The 16,221-nt window shown below is 30.0% G+C and overlaps 1 protein-coding gene across 1 annotated transcript in view; it reads left to right on the top strand.

Annotated features, from left to right (window-relative positions):
* Positions 1-16,221, top strand: part of LOC129968730 (metabotropic glutamate receptor 1-like) — a 459,728-nt gene that overhangs the window by 389,522 nt on the left and 53,985 nt on the right. Inside the window, exons 6-7 of the mRNA XM_056082915.1 lie at positions 10,681-10,907; positions 15,679-15,919. Of these exons, the coding sequence (XP_055938890.1) occupies positions 10,681-10,907; positions 15,679-15,919 (468 nt within the window). The remainder of the gene's footprint in view (positions 1-10,680; positions 10,908-15,678; positions 15,920-16,221) is intronic.

The raw sequence follows: 16,221 nt of genomic DNA, 5'->3' as shown, positions 1-16,221 counted from the left end.
ACAAAAATGCTATTTTTTTCATCATTTTTATTTCTGACAGTAGTTATGATACGAATTAAAAAGCAACCTGAAAATACCAGGATCGTTTCAACTACTTTATCTGCATTTCATTTGTTTATATTTTTTATTTATATTCATTTTCAATGAATTATTCCATTTTATTCTGACTAAATAATTGAAATTGCGACTTCTAGCTATATCTATTTGCATTTCATAATTTTAAATATTCAGGCCGTTTACCTTATGGTAGTGCAGAATTTTAAACACAACACAGAATTTACCTGCTTGAAATGCATTATCAAACTGTCTCATCATAATAATTTATCATCAAGCTACATTCATTGTCCATTAAACATTTCCTGCAGTACATTTTAAGACAAGATAAAACTCTAGAATATATTTTGTTTAACATCGGAAAATAATGCCAGAGCTCATTTATTTCTACGTCCCAGTACCCTTGAAGAATGCAGCCTCTTTTTGATGCATAAATAATACATAGAGAACTTTTCTGAATATTTTATCTAATATTATTTTTTTCGTGTTATGGGGCATAAATAATGATGTATTATGTGAAATGTTGAAAGTATGTGTCTATGAAATTGTGATAAATTTGATTCTGATTCGAGTACATGCCGTCACTCTTATTTTGTTTCAGATAGGGGATTAACTTGTATTTCGCTCTATCTGTGGAAAAGTTATTTTGTTGCGTTTTCTTTAGAAGTGTTTCTGGATATTTTTAGATACATTTGCTTTCAAAAGACTTTTGAAATATATACTTATAACGTTAAAGCAGAAGAATGAGAACATTTTAAAATCACAAAAATTTGGAAATGTGAAGGTTATCCATTTTAACGTAATATATAAAAGTTAACATACTATTCAGTGACGAATTTCAATCTAAGCAGACTTATGTAGCTTGTCTGGGTTCGTTAGCTGAGAGGAGGTAGCAATCAGGTCGATAACACTGTTGAATGTTCTTTCTGTTCACTGAATGTAATATATAAAAGTTAACATGCTATTCAGTGACGAATTTCAAGCTAAGCAGACTTATGTAGCTTGTCTGGGTTCGTTAGCTGAGAGGAGGTAGCAATCAGGTCGATAACACTGTTGAATGTTCTTTCTGTTCACTGAATGTAATATATAAAAGTTAACATACTATTCAGTGACGAATTTCAATCTAAGCAGACTTATGTAGCTTGTCTGGGTTCGTTAGCTGAGAGGAGGTAGCAATCAGGTCGATAACACTGTTGAATGTTCTTTCTGTTCACTGAATGTAATATATAAAAGTTAACATACTATTCAGTGACGAATTTCAAGCTAAGCAGACTTAGCTTGTCTAGGTTCGTTAGCTGAGAGGAGGTAGCAAGCAGGTCGATAACGCAGTTGAATGATCTTTCATGTACTTTCTACAAAATTCCACAATATGATGCATTTTGCGTTAAACTTCGTAGCATAATGAAGAGATATGAAAATGCATTTTGATATAGTTCTTGTCGATCTATTTGTTATAAATCCATAATTCTGGTGTCAAGACTGTATATCAATTTCTACAGAGCATCTGCACTGTAGAATTAGAAAATTAAATAAGAAATGAATATATTATAAGGAAATATGCAATGTTAACAATAGTAAAACATAGATATGGATTCTAACATCATATATATTTAAAATTTCTATAGGTTATTCCTGAAAATTACACACACACACACACAAATATATATATATATATATATATATATATATATATATATATATATATATATATATATATATCGACATTTGACACGCCAAAATCTGAAAATATCAACATTTCCTAGTTATTGGTTCTTCACCATAATATGTCCATGCAGTAAAAAATATAGATTAATTATCATTTAAGAAAATTTAATTCCAGTTTTTCATTAAAAGTATCTAAAACTCCTCCTGTTTGTTCAATTGTAAATTTCAGATACTGAAGACACAATGGTAACAAATTCGAAAGACTTCTCATTTTTTATCCTTCTCAGAATATTCTCTAACTTTTCTAATTGTTACATTTATAATTCATGTCTTTTGATTCTTTTCTTTCATATGCGATTTTCTTCTGCATATATTGCAAGAAAGGTTATGAACTATATATGGTTAAAAAATATTTTTCTTACAAAGTACGACATATTGACAAAAAACGTTGTGTGATAATAGAATGAAAACCTAAGGAGATTATGTTGAAATATAAATATGAGGAGAAGTCTTTGCATTTCAAATAAACTGCATAAATAAACTGATCGATTGCATATAAACTTTGCATAAATAAACTGATCGATTGCATATAAACTTTGCATAAAGAAACTGATCGATTGCATATAAACTTTGCATAAATAAACTGATCGATTGCATATAAACTTTGCATAAATAAACTGATCGATTGCATATAAACTTTGCATAAATAAACTGATCGATTGCATATAAACTTTGCATAAATAAACTGATCGATTGCATATAAACTTTGCATAAATAAACTGATCGACTGCATATAAACTTTGCATAAATAAACTGATCGACTGCATATAAACTTTGCATAAATAAACTGATCGACTGCATATAAACTTTGCATAAAGAAACTGATCGACTGCATATAAACTTTGCATAAATAAACTGATCGACTGCATATAAACTTTGCATAAAGAAACTGATCGACTGCATATAAACTTTGCATAAATAAACTGATCGACTGCATATAAACTTTGCATAAATAAACTGATCGATTGCATATAAACTTTGCATAAATAAACTGATCGATTGCATATAAACTTTGCATAAATAAACTGATCGATTGCATATAAACTTTGCATAAATAAACTGATCGATTGCATATAAACTTTGCATAAATAAACTGATCGATTGCATATAAACTTTGCATAAATAAACTGATCGATTGCATATAAACTTTGCATAAATAAACTGATCGATTGCATATAAACTTTGCATAAATAAACTGATCGATTGCATATAAACTTTGCATAAATAAACTGATCGACTGCATATAAACTTTGCATAAATAAACTGATCGACTGCATATAAACTTTGCATAAAGAAACTGATCGATTGCATATAAACTTTGCATAAATAAACTGATCGATTGCATATAAACTTTGCATAAATAAACTGATCGATTGCATATAAACTTTGCATAAATAAACTGATCGATTGCATATAAACTTTGCATAAATAAACTGATCGATTGCATATAAACTTTGCATAAATAAACTGATCGATTGCATATAAACTTTGCATAAAGAAACTGATCGATTGCATATAAACTTTGCATAAATAAACTGATCGATAAAAGTGAAATCAACTTCTTTTTTGCCACAACTTGTATTAGTATTTTATATAATTATGGATTACCTGTTATATTTTTAATTATATATCAGCATTCATTTGCACACAGGCAGATAAAAAAAATTGAAATCTAATCTTTGCTTAATTATCTTCAAAATTTATACAAATATATACTTTTAGTCTGAATATGTATTAAATTTTATCTATGTAGTTAATGTTTAAATGTTCAAAAATAGATATATCTACACACATCTTTTCAAAAGATTTAATACAGATCTAAAGTTATAGTAACAAATCTTTGTGCAGAAATTCATTTATCTAACCCATTTGAGTTTTTAGTTAATTTTATTAACAAATACAGAGAAAAAAAAATATTTCAGAAAATTTCATTGAAATCTGCAATTTTACCGTAAAGATCATATTCCAGATTTTATTTCGTGTGGATTTCATCATTGATTTATTTATTGCATTCAAAGACAAGTAGAAGAAATTGAAATTAATATTTAAGTAATTCGGATGGTCTTTAGAGTCAGTAAGGTCTAAAGCGAGAGATTCATCAATATCGAACTCAGTATTAATATATCTCTTTTTATTCTTCGCAAACGAGAAACTAAAAGAAAAGGCTCCAATACTTTTTGAGGTTCTGCAAAGGAATGTACATTCATGTATTTATTTCTATCTGTAATCTGAATCTCTTTCTGCAATCAAGTTTGTACTTTTTGTACTTTCTGCAATCAAGTTTCTAAAGCGAGAGATTCATCAATATCGAACTCAGTATTAATATATCTCTTTTTATTCTTCGCAAACGAGAAACTAAAAGAAAAGGCTCCAATACTTTTTGATGTTCTGCAAAAGAATGTACATTCATGTATTTATTTCTATCTGTAATCTGAATCTCTTTCTGCAATCAAGTTTGTACTTTTTGTACTTTCTGCAATCAAGTTTCTAAAGCGAGAGATTCATCAATATCGAACTCAGTATTAAAATATCTCTTTTTATTCTTCGCAAACGAGAAACTAAAAGAAAAGGCTCCAATACTTTTTGAGGTTCTGCAAAGGAATGTACATTCATGTATATATTTCTATCTGTAATCTGAATCTCTTTCTGCAATCAAGTTTGTACCTTTTTGCTTCATGAGACACCAAACAAAAATATTGGTACTTGATAAACAAGCTTATCGATTCCTTTTTAAACATAAACACAGTATATCCTTTGATCGCACTCCGATATCGCATCAGTTTTCAGGGCTGTTTGATAGAAATTTTCTTTTAAGCTGTGACGAGGAATAAGCTGTGAGACAGGAACGTTCTCGCTAACAATCTGGCTCTGATCAGGATTTATTTGACACGTGGTCTTTCTGTTCAGCCAATTATTCCCAAGCCACTAATCCTCTGAGATACCCTCATCTTTTCTTTTGTGCGGGATTCAGATCTATGGGTCTCAGATGTTTGTCAGGTTGACGATGGATAGATTTCTTCTTTGTTTGGGCTTCGTTCTAAAGGAAAACATTCTGAAGATTTACTTTGTCTAGCTAATGCTTGTGTTCTTAAACATGGTAGGAATCTAATTCCTCCAATCATATGCTTCAGGTTTATTTTAAAATGTGTTGAAATTTTATTTATTTGTACAAAATGGCTCAGAAGGGATAAGGAAATCCTAATTAGAAAAATAAGCTTTATCTTTCTAATACATTGATAATTATTGATGATCATCCGTAATAAAATTATTAGTATAGTCGCCGCCTAATTTTGTCTTCCCCTTTTTATTATTTTTATTTATTTCAAATTAGTTCGCTATTTTTTAAAAAAATCAAGGGATCAATTATTAATTTATTTCGAAATGCATGAAGCACTTAAAATGAAATTTAATAGTATCATATTGTATATTAAGCCTAATATAATAAATAAAGAGTAATTCTAATTTCATTTGTAATATGTTTTAACTTTCAATGAATGCTTAAGATTTTTTTTTCTTATGCATTACTTTATATCAATCTCTTATAATATTGCATCAATTTCAATAAAAAAAAAGGTGTAATCTATTTTAATACTAGCATTTATATTGTATTATTTTTCTCTTTTTACTCGTTAAGGTATTTAATAATTCGTGATTACAAATATTAGTCAAGTTTAACAAATTTTATTTCCCATATTTACTTCTAGATGTCGCTACTTATGTGAAATCAATCTTAAGCAATATTTATTTGCCAGTTGATTATTAAGAATTCTAAAATTATGAACACATTCTGGTATCCTCGAAATTGTACAAAATTCGGAACTCTAGAAGATGCGAATGCGAAATTGAAAAATCAATTTGAGATTGTTGAAGACTCCATTCACATATAAAGCATGCTTCATCCACACATATGTTCCACATGATATGTTCAATGAAAGCATTTTTGTTTTTCGGTAACTGTCATGACCATTCACAAATTTAATGCGTTGCTGAAAGTCATCTACGCGTTGAGTATGCATGATTGCATTGTGAAATAATATAACCCCTTGGTCCGTAACAGCCTGTACACAGTTTTGCTATTCGCATTCAGTTCCCTGATTAGTGTGCATGTGCTCAAATCAGGAGTTTCATCCACCTGCTAAACTATTGTACCTTTCTATGCTGCTGTGAGACTGTAGCGCATTCTTCCACCAACATCATGGATTTTGTGTGTCGGGACGACCCCTTTATTTAATGCGTTGCTGAAAGTCATCTACGCGTTGAGTATGCATGATTTTATTGTGAAATAATATAACCCCTTGGTCCGTAACAGCCTGTACACAGTTTTGCTATTCGCATTCAGTTCCCTGATTAGTGTGCATGTGCTCAAATCAGGAGTTTCATCCACCTGCTAAACTATTGTACCTTTCTATGCTGCTGTGAGACTGTAGCGCATTCTTCCACCAACATCATGGATTTTGTGTGTCGGGACGACCCCTTTATTTAATGCGTTGCTGAAAGTCATCTACGCGTTGAGTATGCATGATTGCATTGTGAAATAATATAACCCCTTGGTCCGTAACAGCCTGTACACAGTTTTGCTATTCGCATTCTGTTCCCTGATTAGTGTGCGTGTGCTCAAATCAGGAGTTTCATTCACTTGCCAAACTATTGTACCTTATTATGCTGGCGTGAGATGGTAGCGCATTCTTCCACCAACATCATGGATTTTGTGTGTCGGGACGACCCCTTTATTTAATGCGTTGCTGAAAGTCATCTACTTGTAGAGTATGCATGATTGTAGTGTGAAATAATATAACCCTTGTACCGTAACAGCCTGTACACAGTTTTGCTATTCGCATTCAGTTTCTTATTAGTGTGCGTGTGCTCAAATTAGGAGTTTTATCCACTTGTCAAACAATTGTACCTTTCTATGCTGGCGTGAGACTGTAGCGCATTCTTCCACCGCCATCATGGATTTTATGTGCCGGGTAGACCCCTTTCAGTATTTCTCAATGTGTCGTGCAACCTGCTGATGATTTTGGTATGGGAAGGACAGCGCAATGTATAGCAATAAACTTTTCCCTTAATAGTTCATAAAGCATTATCTTGCATATGTCGATGATTTTTGTATAGGAAAGATGGCACGATGTATAGTAATGATCTTTCTTCTTGGCATTTCTTAAGGCATTATCATGAACAGGCGCATGATTTTGGTGTAGGAATGATGGCACAATGTATAATGATGAGCTTTTCCCTTAACAGTTCATAAAGCATTATCATGCACATTTGGATGATTTTAGTATAGGAAAGACGGCACTATGTATAGTAATGAGCTTTCTCCTTTTCCTTTCTTATGGCATTATCATAAACATGCGTATGATTTTGGTATAGGAATGATGGCACGATGTATAGAGATGAGCTTTTCCCTTAACAGTTCATAAAGCATTATCATGCACATTTGGATGATTTTAGTCTAGGAAAGACGGAACTATGTATAGTAATGAGCTTTCTCCTTTTCCTTTCTTATGGCATTATCATAAACATGCGTATGATTTTGGTATAGGAATGATGGCACGATGTATAGAGATGAGCTTTTCCCTTAACAGTTCATAAAGCATTATCATGCACATGTGGATGATTTTGGTATAGGAAAGACGGCACTATGTATAGTAATGAGATTTCTCCTTGGCCTTTCTTAAGGCATTATCATAAACATGCGTATGATTTTGGTATAGGAATGATGGCACGATGTATAGAGATGAGCTTTCTTCTTAACAGTTCATCAGATATTGTCATTACATTGAAGATAAAATTTATATCGCAATATTGACGAGTTTAGTTTAGTTAGTTATATTAACGTCACGTTTGAAGCAACACTAGGGCTATTTTGGGACGTAATTTTGAACCGCGGTCAGATGACGAGGGCGACACCTGAGCTGGCACACCCCTATCCACACCACACCACACCAGCGGGAGGACGTTTAGTCAGGACGTATTTAACGTGCAACAGACCTTTTTACACGAAGGTTCTTCGGTGGAATCGGGTCTCGAACCTGAGACCGCAATATTGACAAATAAAACTCATTATAATTATGCAAAGAATACCTTTATCTACAAAATGCAGTCTTTAATATGTAGCTAAACGGCCTTGACGTCATTCCACGATACTTTCATGCTTGGACAATTGCAGCATACTCTAGTCAAACACCAACGAGGTGGAGTAGACGGAAGTTGGTATATACTCCTCTTCTTCATTGGTGTAGTGAGAAATAATCGTGAATGATTGATTTCTTTGGAATTTTTAAGGAAAAATAATGTATAAATAATCACTATATGAAACTAAATAATTGATTTTAATTTATATTTTTTATCGTTCTTAAAAATAAGACAGAAAGAAATTGTCATCGGAAAGGGATATCAACAATTTCAAATCATTAAATTTTTCGTTGTTCACCAGATAGACGTGTGTTTGAGAAATAATCAAGAACTGAAAATCATTTTTTAATGTTCGGTTGAAGTATTTCTTCATTAAAAAAAGACTAATTACTTTCACTTAATTAGTAAAACAAATAAAGCGTTATTTTTATAAAAAGAAAATGTTTTAAAATGGAAAAGTTGATTTTTTTATTTTTTACAATGAAACAATACCTTTTATTTTCAAAAGCATAGCTAAAATATTTTTTTTCCTTTCTTAATTCTTTTTTACTAATTTCATGGATGTTAATTCTGTAATGAGATTAATTAAGGCAACGCGGATTAAATAAAAATTGCGATTGAGAGAGAAAGTGGAAGAAATTAAAATGGAAAATAAATAAACGAGATAAAGTGTTTCTTTCTTTTGATTGGTGAAAGTGTATTTGTTTAGAAACAGCAGAATCATTTTGAATGAAATTCATTTCCAAAGTGAATGCAAGAGAATAAATTATCTTAGTTTTGCATATTTATGCGATGCGATAAGATGAGTTTTAGGCTAGCGAAGTTTTAATTTTTGTTTTAGAATAGATTATTTCTCTTTCCAGAAAATATTTAGTCTTGTGTAAATTTGTAGTCTTGTATTATGATTCGATATTTTTTTTTAAATTTATGACTATTTTTTCACTCGTTTCTGAATGCTTCTTAAATTCCGTACTAATGCTTTACCGATAATGATACGATATTTTAATAATTTTGCAACTTAATTGTCAGTAAAACGCTAGATTGTATTTAGTTTCGATTTTATATGAGAATTCACACTCTGATTTCTATATGATAGTGAATTAAATTATAATTTTAATATATATCCATTTAGCAAAAAACAAAACAAAAAACAATATGCTTTCGAATATGTTATAATTAATATTATAAAAATAAATTCTTAAATCCTTTATCATTATTACATTGAAATATATCACTGCCATTGAAATATATGGCGTATAACAATCACAGTAAAGATTAAGAAATCGTGCTATAGCATTTGAAAACATTAGTTATGTATAATATTACTCGCCAGTTTAGAAAAATTACAAATCATATACAAAATTTAATAGCAGATGTTGTTTAATTTTATAAGAATTTTGTATTATTAAAATTTTTTGGAAAATTTGATATGATTAGGATTAAAACATATTGCGAATGTGAAGCGTTTTTATAGACTTTCAGTTGAATAAATCAATTTTTCTAAAACAGAACGTGTCATTTAAATAGATATCAAAGACAATTAAACTTTGTATAAGTTTACATAAAAACAATACAGGTTTGTATAGAAATAGATATTGTTGCAAATTTAATATAAATCAATGACATATGCCATTCTTTCTTAAGCTTTCATTTACACTTGTACTTTTTCGCGTTACTTGCTTTTGCAATTTTTTTCGTTGTAGGTTTAAAAAAAGACTCTTAATTATTTTTGTAGAATTTTTTTTTATCATGGCTTCCATTAATGCTGACGGCAGGTGATAGTGAACACAATTGTATATTTGTGTGTATATCTGGATTATGAATTTCGGTCCTATTTTTTTATACCCCAAACGCTAAGGAAATGAACAAAAATTAATTTATTTTTTCTTACATTCTTTTTCTGCAATAACTTTACTGAGATATCTGTTGCTACATAATTTGTACGAATGAGAAGGATATTTATAATTATTTTCAGTTGCTTTTCTCTATTTTTAAATTTGGTTTCATTTTTGTTCCGTACAATTCGTCCGCGATTTTGAAGCATACCGCTGAAACGATGCATCAATATATCAATAATATTTTTCTCTGCAAATTGCAGGATAGACTTTATTTGAGTGATTCATTGTACATTACGCAATTGATATCCTAAAGAAGCATTTCAAACGTTTATATATTTATATATATATATAATATGACATTAGACAGATTATTTGTTCAATGCCAGATGATGTTTTTTCTTTCTAAAATGCTTTGTTTCAAGACCTGAACCAATTTATATAATCTAATCAAAGATCTAAAGTAATTTTTTAGATGTGAACATTTTTCTTTATTAATAATTTATCCCTCACATAATTGTTACATTCGAATTTTTCTTTGACAAGTTGGCATCTAATATTCCTTTTTTATCTTTATAATAGTTTGATTGGAAATGTCTTAAATTTAACTCAACATTATAATTTACCTAAATAAGGACTTGATTTTTTATTTTATTTTTTACATATTTATTTCATTTATCATTTTAGACATAGACGATTAACCCTTTGAAACATTTTTTCATTAACTATCCAACCCCGTATTAATGAGTTTAAATGTTCAGTTTACAATGCTTCATATGTCTACAAACAATCGAATCTTCAATGGATCCCTTGAGAGAGCTACCACTTTTAAGTGAAATATAATTTTACCAAGTTTTCTTTGAGCTTAACGTCTCCCTGTAGGCTTTTAAGAGTGATGACAATAGATAGAAGATTTTGTTCTGTGTTTCAGCGATGGATGGTCCGACCGGAACGACGTTACGGAAGAATATGAAAAAGAAGCGCTTGGCGGAATTTCCATCAGGATTCACTCCACGTACGACCACAGCTTCGATCCCTATTACTTCTCCCTCAAGCCTCATAACAACTCCAGGAATCCATGGTTCAGGGAGTTCTGGGAATACAGATTCAACTGCTCTCTGCCGAATGGATCCGGGAAATACAATAAGACCTGTTCTGGTAAGTACCGCAGAGAATTCGCTAAGAATTCTTTGGTTCTTTTTTATTTCATTTTTTAGGGGGGGGGAGTCTTTCGTTTTTCATTCTAAGTGAAGTGAGAATTTGTAATCCCTCCTTCCCTGTTGGAGAGACAATAAAATCATGATGTATGGTACATTCGGCAAGAAAATGGGGAAAATAAAATGTTATATTATTTTATGTCACGGTGATACAAAAGTTTCTCGTTACATAGCTTTAATGGAAGGTTTTAGTGTGTTCTGTGGTATAGGAATGCAAGATTCGGTAATATGCATCTCGAGTTAGATGATCTAAATATATCTTTTAGCCGTAAATTTAACTTATATGAACGCCTGATGTAAATTCTGAAATATATCTGGAGTAAATTTAGATGGATGGTGCATTTGAGAAATCTAAAAGAAAACTTGAAAAATAAAATAAATCTTTTTTTTTTTTTTTTTTTTTTTTTTTTACTTTTGATATGAATATGAAAAAGATTTAGAGAAGTGTGCTTCATTCCATTGTCAAATTTTTCAATTGTTTACTAACTTTGTTTATGGTAAAATTTAATAACTTTTATACACATTATAGAAATCTGATAATTATTTTAATTATTAAAATTATGTTACGTTTTAATACTTTCACTTTTAATATGCTCGAGCTATATTGGTATTTAATTTTATAAAATATCATGGACTTATGACAAAGATTTGTACTCTTTTTGAATCTGCTTTCATGAAATAAACTGACATTTCTTATTCAGCTTTATCTCCCAGTGGGATGCCCCCATATAAGGCGATGAGAATTTTTCATTTGGTGGGTGGTTCACTCTTCCTTGGCGGGCAAATTAATGCTGTGGGATCGAGTTACCTCAATTCTGTTGACTGGAGATATATCTAATTGAAGGAGGTGAGCCGTGGCTCGCTATGACCATTACTCAGCTATAATTTCTCAAATTTTACAAATTTTTCAGCTCAGTGCTGAAAAGATTGTAATTGTGTTTATCCTGAATGCTTCTGCAGGGTGAGACTAGATCTTTTGAGATTATTTGTCATTTTATTATCCACATATTGTTAAATCCAATAATCCTTGCTATTCTTTGGTAGCCCGAAATATAAGAGAGATATTAATTTTTAAAGGTTTTCACCTTATTCTTTGTTTAGATCTGTGGTTGATAGTAAGACCTCAGTCTCGGCTCCTTTGGTCCCGAATTTCACCAAAGAAGGATAATGTAAACTTATCTGGTGCACGTTAAATCCGTCTGGGCCAAAGGTCCTCTCGCTGGTATCGTATAGAAATTTCTTCAGGGAGTGCCAGCTCAAGCGTCGTCCTGATCGTCTGACCGCGGTTCAAATGTTGGAGGTCCGTCCCAAAATATGCCTAGCAATTTGTTAAAATGGAACGTGAATACAACAAAACTAAACAAATCTTGCACCCAAGAAACTACTTTTTAAGCCGTTAGGAATAGGCATATTCTTCCAATTATTATTTTTTAAAATGAAGCGAAGAATTTTTAAAATGTTGATTGAGTTAATAAATCTGCGTGAAAAAAACGAAATCAAAAATTTTGTACAGTTATCCGATTCTATTAGTCATACTTAATGAACCAGTTTTTCACTTTAGTATTTTAAACTAAAAACAATGCTTACTTTATTATTGACTATATTATTACAATATTATTTTATATTAACATAAACAATTTCAATGGCATTATTTACATATATTTTTCACTAAACGGCCTTTTCTTTTTGGATGTGACTAGCAATTGAATTAAGAAAAAATCTTTGAAACTTTTTGACTTTCTTCCGGCTCATAAAATAGGAAAAATGATAGATCATTTTTCCTATTTTATGTTTTCTTAATAAATGTATAGTCATTCCGTCTTAATATATTAAAAATAGTTAGATATTTACTGAAATATTTTTTAGAAAGTTTATGTTTTTATGACTAAAGTCGCGAACTAGCAACAAAATATTGAAAGCCGGTGAACAGTTATTCAGGTTTAAATTATGCCAAAAGTGAACAATTATGACTTACAGTTTAATATTGTCATGTACATGCTATTACGCATTTCTTATGATTTATTTTCCAAAAACGATATCATTTTTTTAAACAAATTTACAACGCTTTTGAAACTATTTTTTTTGTTTCAAGATGAATTTAATATTTTCTACTAACGTCTTTGATTTCTATAGAATGAATAGCCTCTGCTGATAGCAAATATTGATTAAATTGCTTTATTCCTTGGTCTCAGGCTCTTTTGAAGATATCTTTTTCAAAATTTTAACGCCTTTGTTCTTAGCAATTCACTTTACACCGAGTTACATTTTGCACAGAAATTGCTTTTAATATTAAAATTTTCTCTTTTCTTTTTACGTCGCATACTTTAGCGCTCTTATTACATCGTCTTAATGCTTCAATCTTAAAGCATCAAAAAGTTATTTTAGATATATTTTTTTCTGAATATTGCTCCGTTCTCCTTTTTTAACGTAATTACTTAAGTTTTTTTGTTTTGTTTTAGAAGCTTTAAGATAATCGCTTGTTGATAAAGATCTTATTAAAAAAATCTCTTTACTTTTATGAAATTGTACACAGAAGTTTCCAATCCCATTGCTTTTAAGTTTGCATTTAGTAGCAATAGAATTTATAATTCTCATTTGTTAGTTATTTGTTTATAGGCATCTAAGTATTTATATAAAAGGATTTGCGAAAGTAACATCTTTTTTCACTGCAAACTAAAAGGAGAGTTATTTAGTGGGATATTATTTAAAGCGAAAAATAATAATAATAAAGCTTTCAATAGTATTATGAATAAACGCATTTTTTATAAAAGAATCTTCAATTGCAGAATCTTTTATTTCTTTGCATATATAAAATGAATTCATGTTTTTGTATTTTAGTGTTCAAATCACAAATCAAAGCAATAAAATTCAGATGTTTGTTATTAATCATTCGGAAGTTTTGAATTCAAGCATGCACAAATAGAAATTAAGTGTGATAAAGTAAATTACATTGGATATAAAATGCCATAAGGTAAATTACATTGGATAAAAAATGCCATAAGATAAATTACATTAGATATAAAGTGCCATAAGATAAATTACGTTAGATATAAAGTGCCATAAGGTAAATTACATTAGATATAAAGTGCCATAAGGTTAATTACATTGGATATAAAGTGTCATAAGGTAAATTACATTGGATATAAAGTGCCATAAGGTAAATTACATTAGATATAAAGTGCCATAAGACAAATTACATTGGATATAAAATGCCATAAGATAAATTACATTGGATAAAAATGCCATAAGATAAATTACATTAGATATAAAGTGCCATAAGATAAATTACATCATATATAAAGTGTCATAAGGTTAATTACATTGGATATAAAGTGTCATAAGGTAAATTACATTGGATATAAAGTGCCATAAGGTAAATTACATTAGATATAAAGTGCCATAAGACAAATTACATTGGATATAAAATGCCATAAGATAAATTACATTGGATATAAAATGTCATAAATAACGATTAACATATCGAAGGTTGCAGGACATCCAATTCTTACAAATCTGTAGATATGATTCATATGCACTCTGTTGAGATCGAACGACATCCAGCTGATCTATTGAAGTCTGAAGATCATATACTGACTTCAGTATCGTATTGGTCATCTGACTATGATTCAATATGGGGAGATTCTTTGAAATGAAGTCTTAATGAATTTTCAAAAGTGAATGATTTAATTCAAGAGGGAATAATGGTCTAAATGAAGTACTTGAAAATTCCGGTAGAAACTGCAAAGAAAAATTGTATACTATGTTATGAGGTATGTACAGCATCTAATAATTGTTATTCCAATCATTTTGGCTTGCTTCTTCATAAGCTGGCCACCGAAAAAAATTGCAGTATCTATCAAATTTGGATCATTAGTTCATGTCATCAAATGCGTTTTTAATCATAGCATTCATACTAGTTACTACTCTTCTTTCTTACTTTCATAGTCATACTCTTTACTAGTAATAGGATTCATAATTTAATGACGTAATTCATACACTAGTAATTAAATATATAATATATTAAGTTGCCATTTGAACTATAAGAATCACTTTAAATAAAGCGCCAGTCTTAGCTAATGAAAGTCTGCTAACTTTATATTATAAACATCAAGAAAGCACCTAAGCAGGAAGCGTAATTAGTTATATTTTACAATCCAACATTAGCTTAAATCAAAATGGTAACTAAAAAAAATCAGAGGTATTTTTTAGATAATTTATATTTACTTTCAGGAAGATAAAATAACTTTTTTTTTACCATTTTTTAAGTGACAAATTACAACATTTATTTTATATTTACTCCTAATTCGTCCATGAATTAAATCAAAGCATATTGAAATTCCTTTTAAAACACTTTTTTCTTAATTGCCTTTCATATATCATACTGCTGTGTGCATTTTTTTTACGTTAAATTCAAAACTTTTACTTTATTTTAGCTCTTACTTTTTTCTAATTCGTTTCATACATTCTAGACTTTGTATAAATGATATCTTGACATTAGATTGATAAGATTCCTATGTTATGCTTTGTGAAATAAAAGATTCTTGTAAATTTACAGATAATAATAATACGGTAGTTTGAGTGACTATTATATCCACCGATACAACGATCATAAGGTGAATCCGTGGAAATACTTCACAATATGCCCATATTCTGTTATGAGCTGATGAATTTTGAACCCATATTATTGTTAACTAATGAATTTTTTTCCGTAGGCTATGAAGATCTTCGAGAACGGTACAAGCAAGACACCAAGATGTCTTTTGTGAAGAAGGCCATCTACACGATGGCATACGGTTTGCACGACATGCAGAAAGCAAAGTGCAACAACTCCGGCCTGTGTCCTGAGATGTTACCACTCAACGGTTCATTGTTTCTTCAGTACTTGCTGAACGTCAGTTTTGTTTGGGAAAATGAAACGGTGAAGTTTGATGAAAATGGCGATCCTCCTGGAAGGTAAATGATTTGCATTTATTCTTCTGACGCTATGCAAACTTTTTTACTACTGTAAATATTACTTGAAATTAGAAAGATTTTTTAAATTATTCTTAAATCTATTTCCATATAAATGAATATCATGTTTTGCTTATTTATTATGTTGAATTTCGAATTTTATTTGTAAACTACAACAAAAAATACGAAATTAAAAAAAAATGGTGTGTTGCATTTTTACTCTACGAAAATTATGCAAATACTTGTATAAGAGGATAGAGGGACATGAATTCATCTTTTAAATGCATTCATGGGCAACCACTTGA

Source organism: Argiope bruennichi, chromosome 5, assembly GCF_947563725.1.
Source record: "Argiope bruennichi chromosome 5, qqArgBrue1.1, whole genome shotgun sequence".
Taxonomy (NCBI): domain Eukaryota; kingdom Metazoa; phylum Arthropoda; class Arachnida; order Araneae; family Araneidae; genus Argiope; species Argiope bruennichi.
This window is presented reverse-complemented; position numbering and strand designations above follow the sequence as displayed.